This window comes from Parasteatoda tepidariorum, chromosome 3 (assembly GCF_982258835.1).
Source record: "Parasteatoda tepidariorum strain Cologne lab strain chromosome 3, Ptep-v5.0, whole genome shotgun sequence".
Lineage (NCBI taxonomy): Eukaryota > Metazoa > Arthropoda > Arachnida > Araneae > Theridiidae > Parasteatoda > Parasteatoda tepidariorum.
The window spans coordinates 78,207,039-78,234,388 of record NC_141757.1 but is presented as its reverse complement, the minus strand read 5'-3'; the positions used below and the strand labels follow the sequence as shown (position 1 = coordinate 78,234,388).

Genomic DNA, 27,350 nt, shown 5'->3' with positions numbered 1-27,350 from the left:
AGAAAACTAAAAACAATAACTAAACATAATGTTCAAAACACAGCAAGGCGAAAATTATCCAGAATTTACAAAGACCCAAAATCCAAACTGACATATGGCAAGGAAAATATATCAATTTAATCTTAATTTGAAATTTTATAGTAAAGCTGTTCAATGTAACAAAAAAAGCAATAAAAAAACCCCGATCATTTGAAATATTACTTTACAATCACATTATAGGTCAAAAACTCAGTACAGTTACTCAGTAAAGTATTGATAGGTAAACTGTCAATAAAACTAGGAAACTTCAACAAAATAGAGGAAAAAGTTACATTTATTAGAAATAACTGGAGCTTCAACATTGAAAAAAAAAATATACCAATGTCACTAATTTCAACTTACACTTCAACAAAGAGCTTAAATTTCTTAGATTTAAAGAAAGACCAACAGATTAATTTTCTTTTGGATATTACATTGAAAAAGTAAGAAAATCAATATATTTTGAAAATTCAAATTTTAATTGCCAAATACAATAATGTTAGTAAGCAAGATTATAACACATTATGAATTTTTATTTATGATTATAAACAAAAATAGATATGCATAAATATGCAACCTAAAATAATATTAGAATCATGAAAAGAATTTCATTAAAATAAAATAAGGATGTAGTATGAGAAAGTGCATTTTAAAATAGTGCCAGAAAAAAAGTTTACAAAATATTGTTTCACACATTGAATAGGATAAAAAGAAAACTATTATTGTTTAAATTTAAGTTACACAAAATTATATGCTAAAGACAAATGACAGGTAATGCAGCACTTTGGGTCTTGATGATTCCAGATAATCGATCGCCCCATTTCTTTTTTGAAATATGTGGTTATTTGTTTACTGCAACTTATAATTACTTTTTATATCACATGTGCAAGAGCTTATTCAAGTAAAAAAAACATACATATTTCTCTCACAAAAACAACATAAAAAGTTTTAAGTTCTCAGCTTTGAGAGGACAAAACAATTTCAAGTCAAGTTCACAACTGTGTAAAACACAACTCATACAAATGCATTAGAAATTTGTTAATATTACAGGGATTTAAATATGACACATGTTTCAACAGCAAAAATAAATGGTGAGTATATCAAGTATAACGAGTCAATAAAATAACTTTTCCATCTCGTACATTACATGTGGACTTCAAATGCTTTCACAGAATTTTCAACAAAAGGATTTGTGCTACTTTTACGATTCTTATCTAATTCAACCCATTCTACATTAAAGGGATCGACATAAGGGTTGACTAACTTATCAGATTCCTTCTCAGTCCTTTTATTGTCTAGAATGCTATTTGTATTGGTATCACTTCCCACTTGGGTGGAGGCTTTCCAGTTCATTTGTGAAAAGAAGTTTTCAGCGGAACCCAAAGAATTGCTACGCAAGTGAGCAAAATTTGGGCTCGCCCGCCTCACAGGGGGTTGAATGGGCTTTGGAGAGGGTGGTTTAGCAAGGTTTGGAGTAACTCCAACAGGAGGTTGATTCAGAGACAGGATACCAGAATTAGAATTTTGGAAAGGTAATGGAACACCATGATCCAAAGAGCTTTTACGTACTATATTTGTGCTGCTGGCCAACCATTCTTCAGCTCTGGAAGTACCTGCAATATAATATAAAAGATGTTTTAGAACAAGTTATTAAATAAAATACAAGGGAATAATTATTATGTAAATAATTTCAGGATGGACAATTTGTAAAATTAAATCAGAGATCTATAAAAATATAGATAGCAAGTATACTTCATTGCAAAATACTGAAAATAACAATGTTAGCTAAACTAGCAACCTTCAAGAGTCAAATCAATTCAGTTCAAATATAATAAGAATAACCACTTATCAAAATTTTAAAGTCACATAAGAAGAAAAAACTCCAATTTTGCGAATCTCCTAACTATCTAGCAGAAAGCAAGCATGTTTTAGACCAGTCTAATTTCTCATAGCAAACTAGTTTCTTTATAAGAAAATGCATTACTGAAAAACGACTTCCAACATTTTTCAATTTGTAACTATCATTAGGTTGTAAAATTTTACTGTTAAAGTGTTTCAATATTGTAATGCACAAATTATATTATTAAAACCAAAGGGTTGAAATTAAATGCTAAGTATCTTTGTAAAATCTATGGGGATTTTCTCAGTTTGGAAATAATTTTTAAAGTCTTGAAAGCCATAACTATATTAAACATGACATTTTAATAATTAATCAGCTGAACTATGAATGCAGGAAAATTAAAACCTTTTAAAGATGGTGAGGTTTATGGTTATTAGAAATATGTTTGACAATTCAGACTATTTCTGCTGTGACAACTGATCCCATATGTTAGTGTGCAACTTCATCCTTTTTTTTCCAATTTTTAGTGAGTTTAAGCAGCAATTTTCCTAATAATTTAAAACATGAAAATGAAAGTTTATGCTGATAGCACACTATCCATAAAACTAAATAAAAAATTTAGAAAGAAATAAAATAAATCATTTATCACATAAATAACTCCATAGTAATAAAATCTATTTAATACAACAAAAAAATTAAAAATCATAATTTGAAATAGGGTTTACACACAATATAAATGTAAATCAACAAATATTTTCAAATTTATAAATGCTATAATAACTGCTCTTAAATACCAATATACATGTAAGTTACTCAAAATACTAGAGTAAAATAAAGAAAAAAAACTAAGCAGACTGATATTTTTTTCTTTATAGAATTTAAGTAATTAACTATTGAAAATTAAAAAAAGAGGTTGATGATCAAAAGTATACAATAATATAAAAATTTAATAAAAAAAAAAGCAATTATCCCATTGTAAATTTGGACTGTTATAAAATGCTTCTGCTCCTGCACCCCAGAGCCCAAGGCCAAGAAAACTGAGATGGGCACAGTAGGCCTTGGCCCTCTATGGGCTGTCGTGCCACTGAGTTTAGTTTAGTTATAAAATTCTAAATTAAAAATTAAAATCTCTATTAAATGTTAAAAGTTGAATTAATATACGACATTTAACACAATTTTTTATTCTTACCATCATGCTTTTGAGATTTAGAGCTTTCTAAATCAAATGGATCACCACCATGGTTTGATAACAGTGATAAACCTTGAGAAAGTTGCTGGCACATAGTACTAATTGTATCTTGTCTTTCCACAACAGGTGAAGATTCAGGAATAGGAGTCACTAAAATTATATTTTTGAAAAACAAATCAAGTCTTATGTATGTCAAATCCCGTTTATGCCGGAAGATATATGGCATTATATCGGTTTTCACGGTGTTCTTTCAGCATACGGATAAAATAAAATTCAAATATCAAAATAAATAAAAAAATTAAAACTAAAATATACATTTTTGATTTCATTAAATACCATCTCTCAGCCATCCACATCTTTCTGATACCATTTTTTAAAATAATTTTATACACAGATAGGGACACTTAGATAGTGTTGATGAAGTAAGTTTATAAAATATTTGGGCATTTGTGATAGTATTTAAAGATTTGCACAATACAAATAACAAAATGTATTACAGCATATATTTATGATATATATTTATTATTAAATATAGAATTTTAACTATACTGCTCTGCAATAAAAAAATTTTTTTTTGAGACATGACTAAATTATTTTAACTGATCATGTAATATGCTTTCTGAAATCTTATTTTGACTTCATTTTTTTTTTCAGGGGAGGGGGAGGGGTGTCAACTAATAGCACAGATAGATCAATAAATAAACATTATAGTCTGAATTTGAAAGAATTAATAACATGATATTAATAACAAAGATATTTTCAGCATTAATATCCCAAAAAATGTAATACATAATAAGAAGTCATAAAAAGTGAGACACATTTTAGATTAATTGTTGTATTTTTTGATTGATTTAAAGCGTGGCAGTTAATGTTACTAGATATAAGCTAATTTTCTATTCATTGCAATCAATAGAATTTTGACTAGAATTTTTTAAGTTATTTTTTTTCATTTTCCACTTTTAAGACAGGATTAAAATTAAATCATTTTTGTAGTTTAATTGTAGATAATGAAAAGTGTGCAAAGCTTTTTGTTTGATCAAAGAGGAGAAAAGTACCTGAAATCCCATTTTGATGGGTAATCATATCAGATGATCCGACAGACATGGATCGTTGCCTTTCTTGTGTAGATGGCAGATCGGCTATTCTAAGAGACAGCTGCCGCTTAAAAGGAGATGCCTGGTTGAGAGTATTAAATCCTCTGAAGGAGTTCTGCCTCTGTAGCATAGTCGGAGGTGCATGTGGTCGCTCAATCGCATAAGGATTGTGTACTTGCTTCGTAGGCGGAGGATCTGTGTGATGGAATTAAAGTTAAAATATTATAAAACAAAGAAAGTTTAAAACTAGACAAAAAATACAATTACATTTTATTTCCAGCACAGTATTTTATATTTATTATTTTTGTTTAAAAAAGTTTAATCAAGATAAGATTAATTTAAAGTAATATGAATGATACTGTGGATAATCTTAAGTATTAGAAAATCGAAAATACAAACTATTCAAAATATACTAATCAATTCAAGTTATATACAGTTTATCTCGGTGTATAAGTCGAAATCCTATTTTTGATTACAAGACAGGAAATTCTTGGAATGTCCCTTGAATAAGTCACCCACCTTAAAACCAAATATGAGCATTTCTAAAATTAAAAAGCTTAAAAAAAATTATTTACAAAATTTTCTACGATACCTGTGTGGCAAAAAAAAAGAGTGCAATTTCAAATTTTTTGAATGAGGAGGGGATAGAGGTGAGACTATTTTTTATTTGAGTTAGCAGATGAGGATAAAGTAGAATCAAATGCAAAGGATCTACAATGATACAATGAAGAAGACTACAATGATAACATTATTAAAACTGGTACAGATAATGTTCTGGTATCTATAAACTTGTAACTTTAGGGTATGTTTGAAAAGTTTTCATTGCGCTATATTTTTAAAATACTTTTGAATAAATTATCTTAACTTTTCATATCCTTATTTTTTTTTCTGAACGTAATTATAAGTAATGTTTCTTAAAAAAATAACTTTAACATGAAAGAAAAATACTATCGTACAAAACATATTAATATCCATTGACTTATAAGCATGAGATAATTGTTAAGTAAAGGGGTTTAAAACTGTTTTTGAAAGGAAAAAAATTAATATACAGTAATACATTTCTACTTGTTTATGATGTATTATTATTTCATGATTAACAAATGTCCAACTTTATAACCAATATGTAAGTCAACCTCCTGATTTTCATAAAATTTTGGGAGATAAAAAGTAAACTTATACTCAAGAGATATACAAAATTCAAATATTTCAAAAAATATGTCACAACTATTCTTCTTAAGTCAAAACTTACCCATAAATATGAATTAAAGATATATTAAACGTAGTTGATAATATAAAATAATATATTACACGAGAACATCTTCATAACACAAAACTTGAAATGTGTGTTTCATAGAACTTTGCATTATACGGATCATTTCACAGATCTTCAGATGTACCTTCTAAACATGATTTTAATAGTCAGGAACTGATCAATCTTAAAATGCTTTAAAATAATTTCAGATACAAATAGTGAAAAACAAAATATGTTCTGAAGTATTTATTATTTGTTAATGTGGTTTATAGAAAATTGGGGTTCATAAAATTGTTTTGTACAAATTTTTTACTTTATCATATAAAGACGAAACTCTTAAATGTAGTCAATACTCATCCATAAATACATTCTTTAGTTGTAAACTAAAATGTAAATATAAAATTTATATTATGTAAATATTAATTGAAAACTAAAATGTGTATATTAAAAAATGACTCAATGTTTTAAGGTAATATATGCAAATATGTAATTAGATTATTACCATAATATATAAACTTAATTGTTCTAGAGAATAAATAAATTCTGAAGGACCATGATAATCTGAACCAGTGTAGCCGAAGAAGGAAAATGTGAGTCATATATTAAACAATTTGTTGAATACTATTGAAAAATTTGTAAGAGTGCATTATTTTATAATAAATCATTTCATCAATTTACTATACTTATCAATTTATTGATTTATTCTGTTCAATAGGGATTTTCAAAACAATTTCTATTTCAAAATTTATAAATATTTCAAAACTTTATTTTTAATTAAATTATTGAAATTGAAGAAACAAAACATTTTTAAATATGATTTTTTTTATATAAAATTAACATTAATTACATACTCAGTGTAATCTGATTTAAAAAGCTGCTTTTTTATTTCTAATAAAAATGAACTTTTCTTAAATATTTTGTCCACCCTCAGAACTCATAAAACAAACATATGCAACTAGTCCGTGGGCCAAACTCATTTATCGTTCAAGTTCGTTCCGATACTTTGGGGGCAATTTTTTCTTTTGACAAAACGATTCAGAATGTTTTAGTATTTTTAATTTTATAAAGTTCTTCAAATATTATTTGGTCATAATTTAATAACAATCGATTTTATGACGCACTCTTTTTCTGTATGCTTTCGTACTCTCATCCAGTGAAATCGTCGAATTACTTTTTCCTCCGCCAAGCTAACCAATCACGTATTGTCTCCTCACAGACGCTTACAGCAATGTTTGTATGCAAATCGTTGGTTGCATTGTTGATAATTTTCTCGATTTCATTTTAATCCTTTGAATTTTTTTTTAAAATTTAAATAAAGGTCTCTTTTTAGATCCAACTATATATTGATAACGCTTCATTTTCCCGCTTTACTGTTAAATATTTGATTTTCATTCCGAAATTCGAATTGCAATGCCTCTCTGACCTAATCAAGAATTCGTCTCCGATTTTAAGATACAAAAATATATACTTAGCTTAAAAATGAGAAGGAATTATTTGTCCTATTTTAATTTTAATAATATTTGCTGAGTTACAAATTTAAAGGGGATATTTATATATAGATCCCACCGAAGAAATTAAAGTATTGTAGTTATGTTGATGAAATGTTAAAAAAAATGTTTTTAAACAATTTTCATTACTTTATGAAGATAAAATATTAGTTCCAAAATGTTTAAAAAATCTACATATTAACGTTAATGATCCATTATTCTTAAAAAAAATATTATTTTTGTTTCACTAACAAAGGTGCTATGGTAAGTATTGTTTCAAAAGATGGTTGTTTTGATGGCTTATTTATCCAATATATGTGATATTAAACATTTTTGTAGAGTCAAGCGCACATCTTATATTGCTTGCATTTTAATTTTACTTAAATATTACTTCTTTTTAAACTCTGAATGGCGTATAAATTTAAAATTTATTATTAAGATGTGCTTACTCGGAAAAAAGAAAACAAAACTTTTTATGTTTTTTTTTTTTTTGCTCTTACAAAAAAGCTATAAAAAATACTCCTCTTAAATAAATACTACTCTTAAGCTGTAAAAAAACTGTTAACGAATCTAAACTAAAAATAAATCATGAAATTTAAGGAAATTTATGTATGTCTTCTCTGTAGGGTCAGCAACAAGTAATTTGACAATTTTGTATTTAATCATTGAATATTTTTTTTTGAATTGAATTTGAAAACAATAGTGTAGATTCAAGACATGATTTAAACATTTAACTTCAGATATTGGTTTAAAAAATGTGTTTAATCAATTTTCCAACTGGCACTATTTCGAAAAATAGTTAAAGAATGTCTCTACACTTAAATGTAAATAAATTATTGAATATCAAACCATAATGAAATTTCCAAATATATTATTGTCTGGAATTATATTCTCTTGCTAAATAAAAATATATTCAACAATACCTGTCTAAGGTTTTTTGGAACACTCTGTATTTGTCTTTTGCTACACTTGCAAAAACTATTTGAAATAGCACTTGAAAACATTGTTTTTCAATTAAAGCTATGAATTCTACATTCTAAATATATTTTCTCTAAATCAATATTATTATTTTCAAAATTAATGCTGTACCTAAACATTAAAATTTTAAATAATGAAAAACCAAACTTTGTTAAATTGTTCAAATAAATTATGTATCAAGATAGTTCATTGCGTAAAATATCCGGTTTTTATATAGTAAAGAAAGTTTTAAAGCTTCAGTAAAACACAGTGTTCCAAGCAACAAATTAAAAAAAAAATCAATTCAAATTTATTGAAAATTTTACACAAATGAAATTTTTTATTTTTATGTCAAACTGAATTTCAAAATATTCATTTGTATAAAATGGTTCTTTAGCTTACTAAAATAAGTATCGTTTTAAAAAAATATCTCCAGATTTTTGAATAAAATCAGATTATTTTCTGTAGGGTAGCAGTTCTTAAAAAGTTGATGCAAATTTAAATTTTCACATAGTGGAGGAAAGATTTATATATTCTATAGAATTCAAGTTTTAAGTATTTTTACAAAAATAATAATAAAAAAACTGAAAAATAATCGCAGATGCAGTATTATAAACCTTCATATTACAACTATAACTGTCATAGTCTATGTTTTACCCTTTAATAGTGAATTATCAAATAATCATGATTTAAAATGAAAAAAAAAAGATTTAAAGATCTTGAAGTAACTAGTATAATTGTATAAAAATTTTTTAAGTACATACTTATAAAAAACTGTTAAGTGTTTTAGCGCAAAAGAAGCGTGAACGAACGGGAAATACTGCTTTTGTTCAACTGCTTTTGTTCTGATTGGTCCATTCATTTCCCAGTGACGTCAAATTACGCTTCTCTTCGCATATTCTTGGGCAAAATACTGAATTCGTGAAAACAAAATAGTTCCTCATTGTTTCGATAACTATCAATTAATGGCCAGTCAGATTTTGGAGAACTTTATGAATTTATGTTTCTCAGCCAAGATTGTGTTCTATTTTGGTAGAATAAAATTGCCCCTCAAATGTCGGAACGAAAATTAGTTTAGAGCTACTTTTGAGACTTCGGCCCACGGACTAAACAGTTCACATTATATCAGAAATTAATGGATTATAAATAAATAAAATAATATGTAGAAAAAAATCAATTCACCTGCTACTTTACAATCCTGAGGATCCTGCAGCCTTTCAGTTAAGGAGCCCTGTCGAAAAGATCCAGTTCTAGTGAAGGTAGCATTTTGTGGATCATAATTTACGATCACTGCTTCTTTATCTCGCTTTTGTTTTCTTTCTAGGCACACAGCAAATGCACAACCTACAGCATGGCTTAATCTTTCCCCCTATAAATGTCACAATTATAATATTATAAATAATATAATACTAATAATAGTTATAAATTGATACTAATATTGTATTGTAATTTTCAAAATGAAAATAATTAATATTGATCACAAGAAATATTTTGCAACAAGTAGGTATTAATAATCAAGAATAAAATTCTTACAAATTTTTTTGGGAGAATTATTAAGATCAACCATTTTGAAAAGACAGCAACTAATGTTATGAAAATTAAAGTATTTATAAGTAATATATACAGAAGGTATTAAGAACCATGTTAATAAATTATTGAACAGAATTACCCTTTATAAAAAATTTATTTCATGATTGATTATTAAATCAAACTTTACTTTCTAGTGATTATAAAATTCTGATTAAAATCAACCAGATAGATAAAAAATAAACTGTCTTAAAATTTATTCATATGGAACCAACCATTTAATGTAGTGTTGCCAAACAGTGGCTATCATCACTGGGTATATTTTTAAGACAAAACAACTGGTTCCTATAAGGTAACTAGTTTTATTATAATATTTAATATTTTGGTAATTTAAAAGGATTATGAAATAAATATTTTTGGACTATATGCAATAAAAAAATATTTTAATATATATAAAGTTTATTAAGAGACAATAAAAACCTTGGAAAAATGAAAGTAAAAATAAATATCTCGAATGATTTATCATTCTTATACCATGTATAGCTTTAAAAAAAAAAAAGTTCTTTCTAGTTATTCTATTTTTCTTTCTAGTTATCTAGTATTTCACTTATTTTTTAAAAAAGAAATATATTTTTTTCTGTTTGCTAATAAATTTCCCAGATTTGAGGACCAACTTGCTCCTTCATATAATATAGATTTCAAAAAATTTATAATAATAACAAATTATTATAAATGTGTGTTTTTAATTATTGTCATAAACTTTTAAAATGGTTCAGTTAAGAGTTCTTATTAGCAAACATTGATTATATTTTTAAAAACACATTCTATATCTAATAGAGATTAAAAGTTCTTGACTTTAGGCAAAAAACTTGAATCCCGTTTGCAATAGTTAGTCTTGAATAAGCAAAATAACATTTATACTGTAAATAGTATTTAGAATAAACATAACATTTCTGCTACCATTGACATGCAACAAAAATTATATTGCTAAAATGTTAATAATTTAATGCATTCATATAAGTAGAGAATTAATAATTTATTTAAAATATAAATGTAAAAGTGACCGTATTTTGACAAGGTGATTTTTTCACACTAATAAAGAAAATTTAAAATTTGAAAAATGCAGCAAGTAAAGAAAAAAATTTCAGACACAAGCACATGCTTGACTGTGGATAAAAACACATTAAAAATAAAATTTTGTTATAACATTAATAACAATGACAAGAATGATTCAGAATAAACAACAAAAGGCATGTATAATTTAAAATTTTACCAGAAATATAAGCTATTACCGAATCTTTTAAGGAGAGAAAGCCATGACACATCCATCGACGAGTGGTACCATCGCGACAGATATAAGAAAATCCTCGATCGTGATTTCTGTCTGGAGCACAGAAGGAAACTTTCTCAATAGTTTGATCAACTAAAAGACCCTGGGAAAATAATACATTTATTTATTTTAAAATTTAAAAAAATAGGATATATATTTCACATTTTTTTATGCACAGAAAAGGATTTTATTTCTTTGCACTATACAATACACACTTTTAAATTGTTTTAATTGTGTAAAGGTAAAAATAAAATATGAAGAGTTGAACATCAATGTTGCTACTCAACAAGAGACTTTAACATAAATAGTCACATTTTCATGGATCAATAAGCTTAAAGACATATTAGTTAGAAGAATTATCATTGCCAGATAAATCATAAGAATTACTATTTATGTTTATCATAAATTAAAGGAAGTAAAAAATAAACACGCAAAATAAAATAATAATGTTACTTAACAGAGATATCAACAAAACATACACATATATATTTCTCATGGATTAATAAACAAGAAAACATTGTAGTCAGAAGGATCAACAGCTTTATCTTTTATGATTCCTAACATTGTTATAACTAAAATATTTTTTGATAAGTGTTGAAACATTTTAAGACAACAGAAATACCAAATTAATAAAAAAGAATTATAGAATAAGAGAATAGTTAACAATTTGCATACTAACTTTAGTTTCATCATCTACTACTCTTAATCCATCTCCAGTAACAAATAATGTGCCTTTAATGATTCTTCTTCGAGAATTCTATAACATAATGGAATGGACAAGATATATAATAACTATCAAACAAATTGAACTAATACAACAGCGATAAGACACAATAACATTCATTTAATTAAACAATGTTTTTTACCTGATCTACCAAGACACTTTGCAGTTATCTACATCTAGTTAAGTTAACATCCTTTTGTCTACATCCCCCTTTTTTTTCAAATAACTAATATAATTCTAAAATATTAAGTTTTCTTACACAACAGAAGATTACAAATATTATTTTTTGCTCTTTATTCCAACTATATTCCTGTTTCCTTCCATATTCTATAGCTCCTAACTTTCTTTGCATTTGTAAAATGTAAGTAAAGTGATTTAATATGACCTTGGACACCACAAATAATAATTAATTCAAATAAATATATAAGAGATCCAATAATGTGTCGTAAGTAATAAGTAAAAAAAATCTGCAAAATTAAATAAATCCAATTGTTACTTCCCTAACACAGCGTGTAAAAAATCTTTCTCCAAATATCTAAGCAACTATGATATTCTTTACAGTCACAGAGTAACATAATCAAAAACCAGAGTAATTTTACCCAAAATAAAGATTAATTTACATTAAACAACAATGTCACATGCATTAAATTTCTTTTGATAAATAATACATTGTTTACAATTTTTTTTTTAAAAAAATGAATCTGATTTCTATGATTATTATTAAAAAAATTACAATAGTATTTACTTTTAATAAAAAAAATACTATTGTCTTGGTTATGATATTATAAAAGTAAGGAAAGAAAACTGCTAAACCATAGCTTTCAAGTACATGTACCAATTTGGAAAAGAACATGATTGACATAGAGGGATGCTTGTCAGACTGACAATGTTTGACAAGTGAAAGCACAGCTGTTAATATTGTTGTACCATTTTTAAACAATAGTCAGCTATTGTAAATATAGATGTGTAAATAGAGCTTATCTGAAGTGAGAGTAACAGGTAATTTTTCTAATCCTCTTTTAGATTTTTATTAATTTCCTTGTAAAATATAAAACATTTATTTCATTTATCTAGTTTAATGCATCTTATTACATTAATATACAAGGTAATTCAAAAATAACAAAAGAGAAAAAATATATAAAAATGTATGAAATGCAGAGTAAAATAAGAATAAATTTCGAAAATAAATTCTGAAAGGAAAGTATTTTGTGGCAAAATAAAATGCTTACCCTTAAAACTCTAAGAGCTTCTTCACACACTTGCATACCTCTGGATTCAAATACTTCGACACAGCCAAGGTACTGAAATTTAAAAGAGGAATATAATTTTAAACTGAAAGTTCTGATTATCCTGTAAAATAGAATTAAAAGATAATTTTTTCAAAATTGTAAGTTGAAAAATGTACATTTTCTTAATTTTAGAAGGAATTGCATATTCTTTAAAGAAAATAAAAAGAAAATTAGTTGTGTTAAAATTCTTTGTATAAAGTTGAATAACCTAAACAAAGATAAATCTTTTAATAAATTTATAAAAGTAAAATGTAATTTATTAAAAATTTTTTTACACTATTTGGAGGGAAAAAATATTAAATTTCATATGAAAAAAAAAAAGGATTCTTAACTATTTATTACTCTTAAAATAAAAAAATTAACAAAAAATTATGAATAAAAAATAAAATATTGCACAAGTTACAAACAATAAAATAAAATTAAATTATAAATAATGTTTTAGTTATAAAATATAAGCAATTGATATGTAATTATATATAAAGCTTAAAAAAAACAGATATAATTTCTTTTGTTGTTTTTTTTTGTTACACTAGTTGACGACAATGAAGAAGTTAGAAATATGTATTTGGTAATGGGTGTCTTGAAATGAGAGTAATATCTCTTCAGTTAAGTAGAAGTTATATAAAAAACTAATAATACATAGAACAATACATACTAATACATAGGTTAAATAAATAAATAAAAGGTATGTTTATTCACTCAATTTTTCCAAAATTATTTTAATAATAATTTTTTCATGATTATGTTATTTCCTTTTTTCCATAAAGAGTTAAAATAAAAATGTGAAAAACAAAAAAATAATATAAATAGTCACATAAAAAATTATCTGGTTGAAAGAGGGATGAAAAACGGGAGAGAGAGATACTGAAAATGCACCAAGTGCTACAAAAAACGTTCAAAAAAAAAAAACTTGCGACAAGAAATTATAGAATTATACAAAATAGAGTAAGAAGTTATTTTTAAAGTATTTTTTGTTTACAACATGCACGGTGAGTTAAATAAAAAGTGTTACATGAAAATTTAATGATATGATAACAAGGAATTTGATGATAAGCTAGAATTTAGAGCACTTTTTATGTTAAGATAATAAGGCAGGCCACACACTGAAGGTGCAAGATGAAAGGAAAAGACTTGGGGAAGGAGAATTCCTATATGTCTGCATTAGGATGCGCATGTCAGCTTTGCGTATGTTAATATAAACATACTGGAAATCGTCCCTAGCTTCCTACTTACTGCTACAGTGTAACCCGCTCCTAAGAAGTCACCAGTCTGCTTTATCCTAAGTACAGTGCTTGAATGATTATATCTAAGTGCAATACATACTTTCTTTTAAAATTATATCTGAAATGCAATACATACTTTGTTTAAAAATTTATAAGGATCGTTGTGCAATAAAAAGGATTTGATGCTTTTCTAAGTGAACATGTTTGCTTACACCACTCCTAGAAGAAATGCAAAATGTGAAAAGTATTCCTAATATCAATAAATAAGAACCGTGAGCTGTCATTGTGTCAGACTTAAGTTTGAAACTTAAGGGCCGATTGAAGCTCATCCAGCTTAAGATTGATAATTATCAGCTTGTCAATGAAGTGAAGGCAGTCTGTGTGCAATGCTGACCATAATCATGCCATTAGTCATGAAATTGTGGAACCTTAACCTCCATGACCCTCTTGGCCCACAATGGGCTGTTACAGGAAATACTTTTTATTAATAAATAAAAAATATTTAAAAAAAAGATCCATAGCCCATAAGTGGTATTTGAACAGCAAACTATAAGTGATGAACTTTATGTTTCAAAATATGACTTAATATTTTATTAAATAATAGAAAAGAGTCATAGATTACCTTAACAGGAAAGTTGCATGTCCCAGCACGCACAGCCGCTTCATCTGCCTGCCACTGGTGAGGTTTACTACATTCAGGAATGTGATCTTTCCTTCTACGAAAACTATCACGCAAGCTTCTTCTAAGACGATCCATGACTAAAAAATAAAAAGACATTTTAGAGAAAACTTTGTTCAATTAACAATAAATACAAAAAAATAATATGCTTTTTCTTTAAAAATCTCAATAAATCAGTTATAGAAATCCACTATATGTCAATTGAATATCGTAAAAAGTTTGTTTGATAGGATGGACTAAATTGTAGAGGAACTTTGTTTCATTTGTTCATTCTTATTTCGTTATTGTTTTTTTCTGTTTTCCCCTTGTTTTGTCTACAGTTACAGTAATATGTTATTAGAAATAAAATAAAAATCATTCAATATGGTTCTTTCTGACAAAACATATTTTACCTGTTCACCTTATACAGCTTACCATATTTTTGTTCCATTTGGCTGTGTTTGAAGTTCTAAACTATTATTCTACTCTAGAAAAACACTTGTTGCACAACTCTAAGTCTCCCATTCATGTTTCCTTTTTACGACAGACTCAATTTGATCATTTTACATCATTTATATTTGGTACAGTACAACCAATTCTGGCTCTTACATCAATGAATTCTAAATTCAAATCCATCAAAACTATAACAGGATCAATCAAGACTAATTCTCATGATATAGTCATGAAATTTCTACAATATAACATTCGTTTCAAGCTTATAATTTTTACATAAATAGTTCAACATTCAAACTTTTCCAACATTTTTCTTTCTTTCAAATGAATCTTTTAATATGGTTCAGTTTTTCAACACAATATAGATTTGGATAATGCATTTAAATACATTCAAAACTTCTTTTATGAGGTTCAACTTTCCTACATATCTATGAGATATAATATATAAGATAAATTTGCAAAGAAATATATAATTATTATATATTAGTTTGATGCATCATACTACTCTTAGTATTACATAATAGAGTACAATAATTCCCTTTCAAATTATGTTTTATGGAAACGTGAATTCTGTATTGACAACATATAAAAAATGATTTCAATTCAGTCAATTTTGATTTTTAAAACATAAAACTTACAGATGTGATAAAAAAATTTATGATTTTACAATAAATACAAAACTAGCAAAATTATACCAAAAAGTTTCAAATTTCAACTCCAATTTTATTTCAAAAAGCTTTTTAGAAGTCTTAGGAGATACAAATGAATAAAGGGATATTAAAATATTCCATCTGTATATTAAACCTCGTCTGATTACCAAATATATGCAAATAAACAATCGCCCTCTCCCATTCTCATAAGAACTTTTCAAAACAAATGATAATAAAATGTATGAATTTACAATAAATAACTTGAACAATTCTTGCAATTTACAAGGTTTTTTTTTTTTTTTTTATTTTTTTTTTATTGAAAAAAGGAATTTAGCAACTTACATTAAGAATTAATGACACCCTCACCCTAAACAAAAATAATTTATCAAGTAATTTATTTCTTAGATGCTAATATAATTAAATGACCATTAATAAAATAAAGTAATAACTAGCTAAACTGTAAGTTAATTAATTATTTATTTGTATTTCATAAATAACACTGAGAAACAATTTTTTGTTTGTTTTGTTTCCTGTGGCTGAATTTTTTTTAACAGATCTTAGAAATTTTCATTCGTGTGCATCTATTTCTTCGTATGGTGTTTGAACAGGTCATAATAGGGAAGCGCTTATTACCACATAGGACGAATTATCCTGGTATCGGTTTCTATTAATTTTAATCTTGATGATGTGCCTTAATTCCGCTAGAAGTTTGTCGCAACATTTATGTGACTCAGTTATATATAAAATTTTTCAACTTGTACATTTTGACAAAAAATAAATTAAAAATGTCATTTAAAAAAAAATCAGTTGCTTTAGGAGCAAAATTAATTTCATATTTGAAATCCCCACACCCAAATTAAGCAAGAACAAGTACTTGTATAAATGCAACAAAAAATTTGTTACGCTGTGTAATTAATGAAATTCGTTATTTGATGAGGACAATAAGGATAGAAATTAAAAATTTAAGAGAAACTTTTAGTATAGAAGAATTTTTTAGATAAAATTAATGTGAAAAATAAACAAAAATTTTATTAAACGACTAAAGCATAATATCACAGAATCAAATTCAAACGAAATACACAATGTGGACATGGTTTCACAGCATTTTTTTTCCATTGAACTAATTAATACACATTCACAATATGAAATTAAAAAATCATAGTTTCCGTGTGTTGAATGCACCTTTTCAAGTTTAAAAATGATTTTTATTTAAATTTGTAAAAGGGGTGTGGCGGTGGATCCACAGATATTTAAGAAATGTCTCGATCATTTCAATTCTTTAAATAATTTTTCAGAGTTTTTTTCTATAATATTATAGAAAAATATTAAAAATATAGTTAAAAAAACAAACAAAATGATTATGAATATTAAATTTTAAAACAGAAAACTAATGAGATTTTTAATAAGCAATTTACAATGTTTTTTTAAGTTATATTTGATTATTGTATTTATTTTTATAACAGGAATATATTTAATTATATTAATATACAGGAATATATTAATTTTTTTAGGGAGAGAAAAAGAGATATGAAAAGTATTGATATCTTAAATTATACTGAGGAAATATCTAACAATTTTTATTTTTTTGAAAATAAGCAAAAATATATAGAAGAGAAAGTGAAATACCTAATTTAAAAGTAACAATTTTTTTTATAAATATTACCAACTTTTATAGCCAAAGATCTTTACAAACATAAACACAAAAGCTATCTGAAACACATAAAAAACCTATAATATTTTAACAACTCCAAATTAGGTATTTTTAAATAAAAGAAAACTATGCAACACTTGAAAATGTTTAACTGCCAGCCGTTTTTATCTAACTATATTATTAAACATTTTAAACATCTAAGTAATGAAACACATCAATTCCTTAGCAAAATAAATAGGAAAAATATTTCAACAAAAGAATGAGGACAGTATGGGGTGTGGCATAGAAAGAAAACATTGAAGGTCTAAGCACTGAGCATAAAAGATAGCTTTGATTTTAAAATGCAAATTCATGAAATACCTAAAACATTTTAAAATTTAATATATAAAATAAGTATTAATCATAATTAAATTTTAATTATCAAATTTTAATTGTTGGAAAATTTTTAAATTATTGTAACTTATTTAAACAGATTCAAAAATTAAAAAGTGAAAAATAAAGTAATTAAATTCAGTTATAATCAGTTTAACAAAAAACAGCAAAAAACAAAGTAAATAATATGAAATAAAAACTTACTTACGACAACTATTTTGGGTATATTTCAAAAATAGAATATCTAGTTATGGAATGTATATCCAATGGGTTGAACACAAATATTTAATTACTGGGTTAAACAAAAAAAATCCAAACATTAATCACAAAAGCACCTGTCAAGGTGTGGAAAGGAAGAAGAAAGTAGGAAAGGTAAGTCCCGGCACAGGAGCATCCCTCACAGCTGTTTAAACTCTCATCCACGGAATGATGAGGGAAGAGTTGACAGCCACACACATCAAATTTAATTGAGCTCAAAGAGCTTTTGGCGAAAAAAGAAAAAAAAAATTCAATATCTTAAAATTAAATCCAAGCAACAACCTTCGCTGAGCATAGTTCGACCTACGCTTCAAGGTTCAACCTCATTAAACATGCACTCGCAGGCGCCAGATTCCCCATCGCTTGTTTACGATAGTTCAAATTAATGCAAAAAAAATCAACCCAGAGGAGGGTATAAATTAAAATTACTCGGGTGCTACCAGGGTAATACTTACCCATTCTCTTTTTAGCAGGTTTCTCTCGTAGTTCAGAGTGGTGGTTTCCCATTCTCAGTTAAATGGAGCGCAACACAGGTAATAGTTTCTCTTGATCCACCCAAACGCAGTCTGGAGGTGGACAAGTGTTTTTCTTACAACTTGCTTACCATTCTGAGTCCGGATAGTTCGGATTCGGGAGCAAAGAATGGACACGGCGTTTTTTCAAAAGGCACGAATGTGGCACACTATTTTTCATATGTTAGGATGCTTTTCTAAAAAACTTGCATCATCACACATTCCAGATTCAGTGGTCGGGAAGAGAAAACCTTGATGTGTGTACAGGTAGAACATCGCCACAGAAAGAGCGGACAAACCTGTTTGGCGCGAGGTAGTCTCGGTTTCTCAGCTGTGAGAATATTTTTTATTATTTTTTTTATAAGTATCTTCTTATCGGAGAGAAAACTTTTTTCATCGTTTTTTAATCTCAGCTGTTTTTGTGTAGAGTTTGAAGATTTGTTACTCTTTATTCTCTCTCGCTCTCTGTAAGGTCAAATCTCACAAGGTTTCTTTTCTATACATAAATATGTGGGTTTACACTCGACTAAGTAAGCAGTCAACAGTGCGAGGCATTAGCGTAATCTTTTGTGAGAGAGTATTTGGCGAAAAGGGAAATAAATGAAGAAAATTATAGTAATAAAATAATGTTATTTTCATTTCTATCTAAAGCGCGACTAGAGAAAAACACCATTGGATAATGATATGATTCAGAATAACTTATTTCAACATCAAGTTAGAAATGTATGTATATAGTTGAATTATATAATAATTTAAGAAAACATAATGATTAGAATAATTACTAACATTATCACCTAACTCTTAAGTGGTAATAAAACACTGCGAATATAATGAAACTGGATACCGGGAAAAAGTTACAAACCATGTTTATTGTTACAATTAGCAACTTACGAACATTGTAAAAAAATAAAACATTTTTTCGTAATAATATTAATATAATTATTAGTGCCAAATGAATGTTTTGGGATAGGACAACGTAAAATAATACTAAAAACGTATAATTCACTAAGTATTTATTTTATTCAAAGATTTATCTTACACGTGCAGTTTTTTCACACCTTGTAATCGCACAGGAAACTAATCTGAAAGTAATGAAAATATAATCAAATCATTAAGTTATTAATAGAGGAAAAAAATTTTTTTTTCTTTCTATTTACGTATCATTTTTCTTCTATTTACTTTTTTTTTTTTTCCCCTATTCACATAATTTCTCTTATCACCTAAAGTTTAGAGAATTTGTTTTTCTTTTCTGTATCACACATACATAAAGTATATAAGGTATATAAAAGAAATACATCCGTACAGATGCTTGATAAATTTAAGAAAGCGTTGTTAAATTTAAGAAAGTAAAAACTAAATCTATTAATGCTAAACTTATGTTTTTATTTCCTTATACAATTTAAATAATAAGAAGAATTACAGTATTTAATTTGAAAATTTAAATATTAACTACATATTTAACATAGCGTTTTAAGAATGTAAACGGATTTAAAATTATAATTATTTAAAAGAGTTAAATATGGAGAAAAAAAAAACTTTTTTTTCTTTTCTCCTTATTATAAAAATAATTTTAAATTTGTGGTTAATTCTTGAAGAAAAAAAAATTTTTTTTTGAGGTTTTAAATAGTTAACTTACAGAACGTTCACTACTTAACAAAAAATTAAACATCAGATCCGTATAATATACCTAAATGCCGTTCTCGGAAAATTCCTTATTATTACTGAAAAAGAAAAAAAAAATTCGTTTTTACACTTTTTCCTACCAATGCAATCGAGATTTAATAAATATTCACATGATTTAAAATCACACATCGCGATTCCTATTTGCGCAATTTAAGATCGCGCATCGTGCTCCTTACATTCAGGATATTATATCTAATATCGTGCTTCGTATTCACGCGATTTAAAAATTATGCATCGGAATTCGTGTTCAGGGACTTTGAAAATCAAACATCGAGATTTGTATTAAAGCGATTTTAAAATTAAACATTGAGATTCGTATTTACTCAATTTTAAAATTATAAGTTCGAATTCTCATTCAAGTAATTTAAAAATCACATATTGAGATTCATATTCAGACAATTTAATTAAATAAATAAAATGTCGCATTGATATTTTTATTAATATCTTGCTGAAATTTCAGGTATTTTTTCAATTAAAGTGCTTTTGCACCTAACATTTTTCGATTTCTATTTTCAGCTTTTTTGGTTATTTACCAAACTTATCCCTGTGGTATGAATCAATATATTATTATTATTTTTTTAAATTAAACTTTTTTGTAAAAAATCCATGATTTTCAAACGATTTCGGCAAAATGAGGTGGCGAAGAAAGGATTGAAACTAGTTACAAGAGTTAATCAATGCATACAGAAAGCTTTTTAATTGAGATTTTGTGTTCACAGAAACTTTTTCATCTAAATTAAACTCAAGATAGGAAAGCTCTCATAATTCAATGGATCGAATTTTACAGGTTGTGGCTACTAATTTCGAGTGGCAAAAATCGGAGTCTGTGTAAAAAGAGAGAGTTGTTCAGAGCAATACGCTTTCGTGTCTTATTTTGTTACACACCTGTTCTACTTTACGCTGCTTTATCTTTATGCTGCTGCCTGTGCTAGTTTAATTATTATACTTAAGGTATGCATTTTGGAACATTGAAAAAGGACCTTAGTAGGTAAAAATCCGATGATAAAGAGTGCAAAAGTTATCCAACATTATTACCCCCTTTTTTTAACGTTGACGCACTACACATGCTCTTTGTAATCTGTAACTAACAATAAAAAAATCTATATTAGTTAAATCAATGAATGAAGAATTTAGATCATTTCACCTTGTTCAAGTATAATTTTTTCTTCCTATACTTTAGGTTTTAAAATATTGGAATGGTCGTAATTTTTTCCTTCGGTTTCAATTCGTACTGAATACTTAAATTTTAAACTATCTGACTTTTTTGTCCCTTAACAGAAAATATTTTATTATTTAGATTTTTTTTCAAATTTAAAAGAAAATCGTAACTTTGTTAAATTTTAATTATACATATAAAATATTAATAAACTATAATATGAAATCAAATTGATTTATATCGAACTACACATCGAATGATATTTTGAAATATATTTGACGGCGAAAAAAAAAAAAAGAGTAAAATTAATTTAAAAATCCTGAGTTATAAATAACAGTTTTATTTTTATCGAAGGTTCCTGTTAATATGAAAAAATAACACAAATAACAATAGCAGTAAGTTTAATTCCAATCTTTCCAGAGATGAAATTAGTTGTCTTCAAAATAACAAACTTTCAGAAACAAGTTATTTTTAAGGAAACGAAATCAAAAGAAAGTATTCAAAACGCATCATTTATTTTTCCTTCAAACTTGCAATTAATTACAATTCAAAAGAAATTAACTTTTCTATTCTATAACTATGCTCATCTTCGAATTTAATTGCGAGATGAATTGATCTCATACGAAAACAAATCTACTATTCAGCAGAGGAATAGTAAAAGCCAAAAAACTTAGTTTTGATTAAATTTTTCTGAATGAAATTGCACAGTTCTTGGTTCTTTTATTTACTATGAATAAACAATATAATGAAAATCCAGAAAACGAGTTTTGGTAATGGAAACTTTAGGTAACAGTAGTTTAAACAAAATGGACGCAACGGGGATGTACGGTATAAGCACGAAAACAGCAATAAACTTGATTTGAGGCCTTGACAAGCTCATGATTAATTTGCTAGTTTTAATATCAGTACAAATTACAGAGAACTTTATAAGTCAACACGAATTTTCCATTAAGCTAGAATATGCACTTCATTTCTTTGTTTCATTAGTTATGAAGATAACCAGGAACTGGTTATCTTCGTAATAAATGATTTTTTTACTTATTTACTTTAGAAGCAATCGCATTGTCGGTCAAAACTGTCTCAACTTTTTATTTTACTGATTAACAAGACCATTATAATTATTACATTAGTAAATTATTATTATTATTATATCAGTATTAAAAATGCCTACAATATTAAAATGAAAATTTGGAAATTTAGGTTCAATAGAAAACATTTCAATTATTAAAATAAAACAAAAAATATTCCAAAATAGTAATTAATTACCTAAAATAATAAGGAAATCATATTTATGTAAGTCTTTAGGGATTATCATGGACATGGTGGAACCAAGCAATGGATTCGGCTGAAATCGCATATTTCATTATTGTGTAAGCTCATAGTATCAAGTTGATAGCACTCTCTTACGTTATTGTTTTCGTTATTGTTTCGAACTTTTTTTGGAAAAATATTTCAGCGATTTTGTAGTTTTCTTGTTTAAAACAAATAAATTGCAATTTGCTTTTTAGCTTTTACTTAAAAGATACTCAGAAGATACTATAAATTTATAACATCAGAAGTCAAAAAAAAAAAAAAAAAAAAAAAAAGAATGTTTCTATTCTTTCTGTAAATTTACTGAAACTAAATCAAACTATCACATTTAAATACTGTTAATCATCTACTCTTAAAGGTCACTAGAAAAAGGGGGGAGGGAACTTAGCACCAGGGTAACTCAGTTCTCAGTATGTCTGAAATCGAAGTTATCAAAAGATAGATAATGCCCTGAAGGGGCTTAAAAAAAGATTGTCACCTTATGGGTAACAATAAATTGGTAAAGTATGGGTAACAATATAATGAAACAGTGTAATGTATGCATGTGTAACAATGTAATGAAATTAAAATATGAGCCGCTATGGCAGAGTGGTGCAATATCTACTTAGTTTTAAAATTTATGTATATTTTATTAATTTATAAAATTTAAAATATTATACAGTAAAAAGGAAGAAAAAAAAAGATTTAATGTTTTCAGTAAATCTCATTATGCTTGCTAACTCCATCCCTAAGAAAATTACTTTTAATATTAATAAATAAAAGCCTTGGTCGCTCAGTGGTTAAAGCCACTGAACTGTCTTTGTGAAGGACTGGTCTTCGATCCTAGGTAAGTTGAAGTTCACCCAGCTTCAGATCGATGGGTACTAGCTTGTCAGTGAAATGAAGGTGGCCCTGGACATTGCTGATCACATTGCCACCATCATACTATTGGTAATGATATTATGGAGCTTCAACTTCAATGACCCTCCTGACTCACAACGGGCTGCTATTGGAGTGCTAAATCGAAATCGAAAACAAAAAATAAGTTAATTTTCCTTTGAGTTCCAGTCGTGTACTTTAAAAACAGAACCATGTTTTCAATCCACCAGTTCAATAATTGTCTTTTATAACCGGCATTGAACAACAGACTTTTAATTCTAAGTTTACGACAATCAATGTTCTGCCTCGTAGCCATGTAATTTTGAAGTCAACCCAGAAGACAAGGGAACTCCTGGATCAAACATTGGAACAAACTAGCTTTCGTGGAGGACTTTTTGATGGAACTAACCCGCATTTGTGTTACACGGAGAGGAAATCCACGAATAGTCCGAGACAAGAGGACTCTAACCCATGATTCGCCTACCACTGAGGATATTTTGCGTCAGCTCTGGGGTCAGTGCGAGCCGGTTACAGAATTTGTATCGATCAGTCATCGCTTGGATTCATACCCGAATCACCTCAATCAGAGACAAGCGCTTTAACCCTAGCTACCACGGCTTCTCTGTTTCGTTTTTATTTTAAAGTCATTCAAATATATAAAGAATCTTTCTTTCAAATTGACATTCTTATTAATAAAATGTGCATAGTATGAGGCAATTTACCTCCAATGAAATTAAATTAATTTTATTTTATTAAAGTCTAAATAAATTTACTTATGTTAAATGTTCGACTACCACGTTTACTATCTTTCAACACCGCATGCGTATGTTACATCGTAACCAAATGTTGGAAGTTATTAAATGATAAGGCGCAACAACCTAATATTTTCAGGCTTTCGAAAGTTTGGCAGTGCAAAACCTAGTTTGAAAAAGCCGTCATTCCTGTAGGAATTTCAAATACCTCCAATTCAAAGAAGTATCAATCAACATTTTCAAAAATAGATCCTAAACCCAGTCAGATAGCGATCGAACAGTTTAAAATAAACTTTCCCCAGACATGTGCTACAATAAGCCACGCTTCATATAACCATAAAACATTTTTATTTCATTGTGCATTTCATAATCTAGACTAGAGATCGAAAATAGCAATAAGCTATTAAACGATGAAGACAATTGAGAAAGTATGGAAGTAATCAATTCTTAAGTACCGCTTTGGCGTTCACTCACCTTTTGTGTACGCAACACATGTGATTTTTGTAATCCAATTAGATGTTTGTCTTGTCCACCTGTTATCCGCCTACCAGAAATATTTTTCTACACTCTTCATGGAACATCAATTAAACTGCAGATAACTCTCGGTTAGAACTTAAGATAAATAAACTGACAAAACCAAAAATAGTTAATGTAAACAAAAATGAGTTTATTTGATCTTGTGACAATTACCTTGTTTAAAAGTTAGGTTTAGCTGCATTTTCTATCAGAGCGAAAAAAAGGTGAATGCAGACTTAATTCGAAAGATAGAATAATACATTTGAAAATCATGTAGGAAGACTTTCTATTATGCATCATATTATATTACATATCATAAAAAAATAAATAATAATAACTAAGATAGCTATCATACATACGCTATTAAATGGGACTTATTTCTACACTTATTGCGAACCGAAAGCTCACTAAATTTTTAATTTGAAAAAAATGGAAAAGAAAGAAAATAAAAATGTACTGCCGTCTCATAAACGCCTGAATGGAAAGAAAAAAAAAGCCATTTTTTTTTTTAAAAAACGAAAGAAAGAAAGAATAGTTATTACGAATTGTGTTTTCTTGATCGTAACTACACTACTTTTAGATGTCAGAGAACAAGAAGAAAATTCTGAGTTACTTCCTATTAAAATAAATTGCCGAACTTACACTTTTTTATCATTACGAACGAAAGGAAAAAACAACAAACAGACGTTAACATTTTTGGAAATTGACAACAAAATTAATGTTTGCCTAAAAAAATATTCATACCTTATTAAAATATTGTGCTTAACAAATGCAAATGTGTAAGTAGAATAATTAAAATTTGCATTCTACTTACACTTAGACTTTTTTAAAACATGCATTTTAATTTCTGATTTCCAGAGACATTGTGGATTTTAAAAATGTTGAGCGCTTATGACAGTTTAAAAATTTTATAGGTCAATGCAAAAAAAAAAAAAAAAAAAAGTTTATTGCCATGGAAAAAGTTGGTAGCTCACATTTGATATAAAAAGTTTTTTTTCAAAAAAATAATGCGAATAATGTTAAATATTTAAATGTAAGAATATTCTGCTTCCGTTTGACTCGAAAACTTCTTGCATGTTGGTAAACTTGGCTACAAATAGTCTAAAAAGGCGCATAGTGGTCCGAATAGTCAACAGAAATCAGAAACTTGAAGTTAATTGATCTTGAAGTTAACAGAAAGCTATGGAAAATTAATCTGAAGAAAGGAGAAAAAAAAACTTTTTTTGTATATTGCAAGCATGCAACCTTACCCTGTAAAACATGAAGGCTTTAATAGTTTTGTAAAAAAAACATTGAACTTCTAATGCTCATCGAATTATTCAATTCATAACTTATTTGAAAAACTAATTTCAGAAGGAAAAATTCGAAAGTTTGTAACAAGCAATCAGAATAATTATATCTAATATAAATTAAATCCAATGTAAAAAAAAAATCGGTATTTTACCGATTTCCTCTCAAATAATATTTCATTTACAATCCCAATTGTTTTTACAGTTTAAACTTAAGTTGAAAATTATTTCAGTAAAAATCCATTTTCAATAGCAATAAAAACTCTTATATCCTCAGTTAAATTTTTTGTTAAATTGGCTTTATAATAGCAATTATAAATCCCGAAAATTAGTAGATACTCTTTTGTCAAAGTGTTACAATTATTGTTGGTAAGATATCGTCAACATAATCCCTTTTTCACAGAAACGTTGGATTGTAACCACAATAACTATTGCAAATCTGACAGCATATTCCTAATTAGTGATCTTCCGAAACCGAATTACACAACAGTTATTCAAAACGCTTAGATTATTGGCCAGCTTTTTTTCGATTCAGGCCACTGTGCGCCGCCACTGCTGTTTCTGAGAGTTTTCTCCAAGCATGCTTCTCACTTGTCGTTACTCAAAAACTAATGAAAACAAAAACCAAAATTGTGTATATATATTACACAATTTTAGAGGTTAAGGACACATAATTTTGTGACCAACGGCATGATTGTGGCAGTGGGCCACAATCATGCCGTATTCCATATTCTTATAACAACAAAGAGCGAAAGTATGTCGTTTCACTTAGACCAATGTTTCCCAAAATTATGACTTTTGTGTACCTAAAAAATTTTCGTAAAGCTGTGTACCACTAATAAAAAAATGAATGTATTTCTTTAAAAATATGTTTATGTATACAAATATATAGTAAAATATCTTTTTAGTACAAAGTTTTGTTAATAAGTATCAGTTAAAAGTTTTGTAATGCATCAGTGAGAAGGATGATATTGTTTTTGCTGTGATAACAGTTACTATAAAAAAAAAAAAAATTTCAGAAAAGTTAAAAATCACAACTGGCTGTTGACACCACTAATTATTAACTGTTAACTCTGCACAAAATAGCCAATAGAAAATATCTCATCGTAAATTTCCATGGCTAGCTTTGTTTCTAAATAAAATTGTTTGAAATTTTCGTTTGTTGCAAGATATTTCGCATAAGAACACGTACCTCAGCTAAACTGCTCCCGTACCCCTGGGGGTACGCGTACCACACTTCGGGAAACACTAACTTAGACTGTACTGTCTAATGTCGCACTTGCTAATGTCCTGTCTAAATC

The 27,350-nt window shown here is 27.3% G+C and overlaps 1 protein-coding gene across 3 annotated transcripts in view; it reads right to left on the bottom strand.

Moving 5' to 3' along the window:
• Window positions 1–838: 838 nt before the first annotated feature.
• numb (NUMB endocytic adaptor protein) overlaps window positions 839–27,350 on the bottom strand; it is a 59,128-nt gene continuing 32,616 nt past the window's right edge. For 2 of the 3 annotated variants that reach the window (XM_071181836.2, XM_071181841.2), the window contains exons 2-9: window positions 14,553–14,689; window positions 12,648–12,719; window positions 11,374–11,451; window positions 10,657–10,797; window positions 9,020–9,206; window positions 4,103–4,336; window positions 3,048–3,197; window positions 839–1,631 (exon numbers count right to left, since the gene is read on the bottom strand). In XM_071181836.2, the coding sequence (XP_071037937.1) occupies window positions 1,162–1,631; window positions 3,048–3,197; window positions 4,103–4,336; window positions 9,020–9,206; window positions 10,657–10,797; window positions 11,374–11,451; window positions 12,648–12,719; window positions 14,553–14,687 (1,467 nt within the window). In that variant the 5' untranslated portion in view covers window positions 14,688–14,689 and the 3' untranslated portion in view covers window positions 839–1,161. Of the gene's footprint in view, window positions 1,632–3,047; window positions 3,198–4,102; window positions 4,337–9,019; window positions 9,207–10,656; window positions 10,798–11,373; window positions 11,452–12,647; window positions 12,720–14,552; window positions 14,690–18,427; window positions 18,790–27,350 lie in introns of those variants that run through there. The other variant, XM_016051433.4, reaches the window with a different exon arrangement.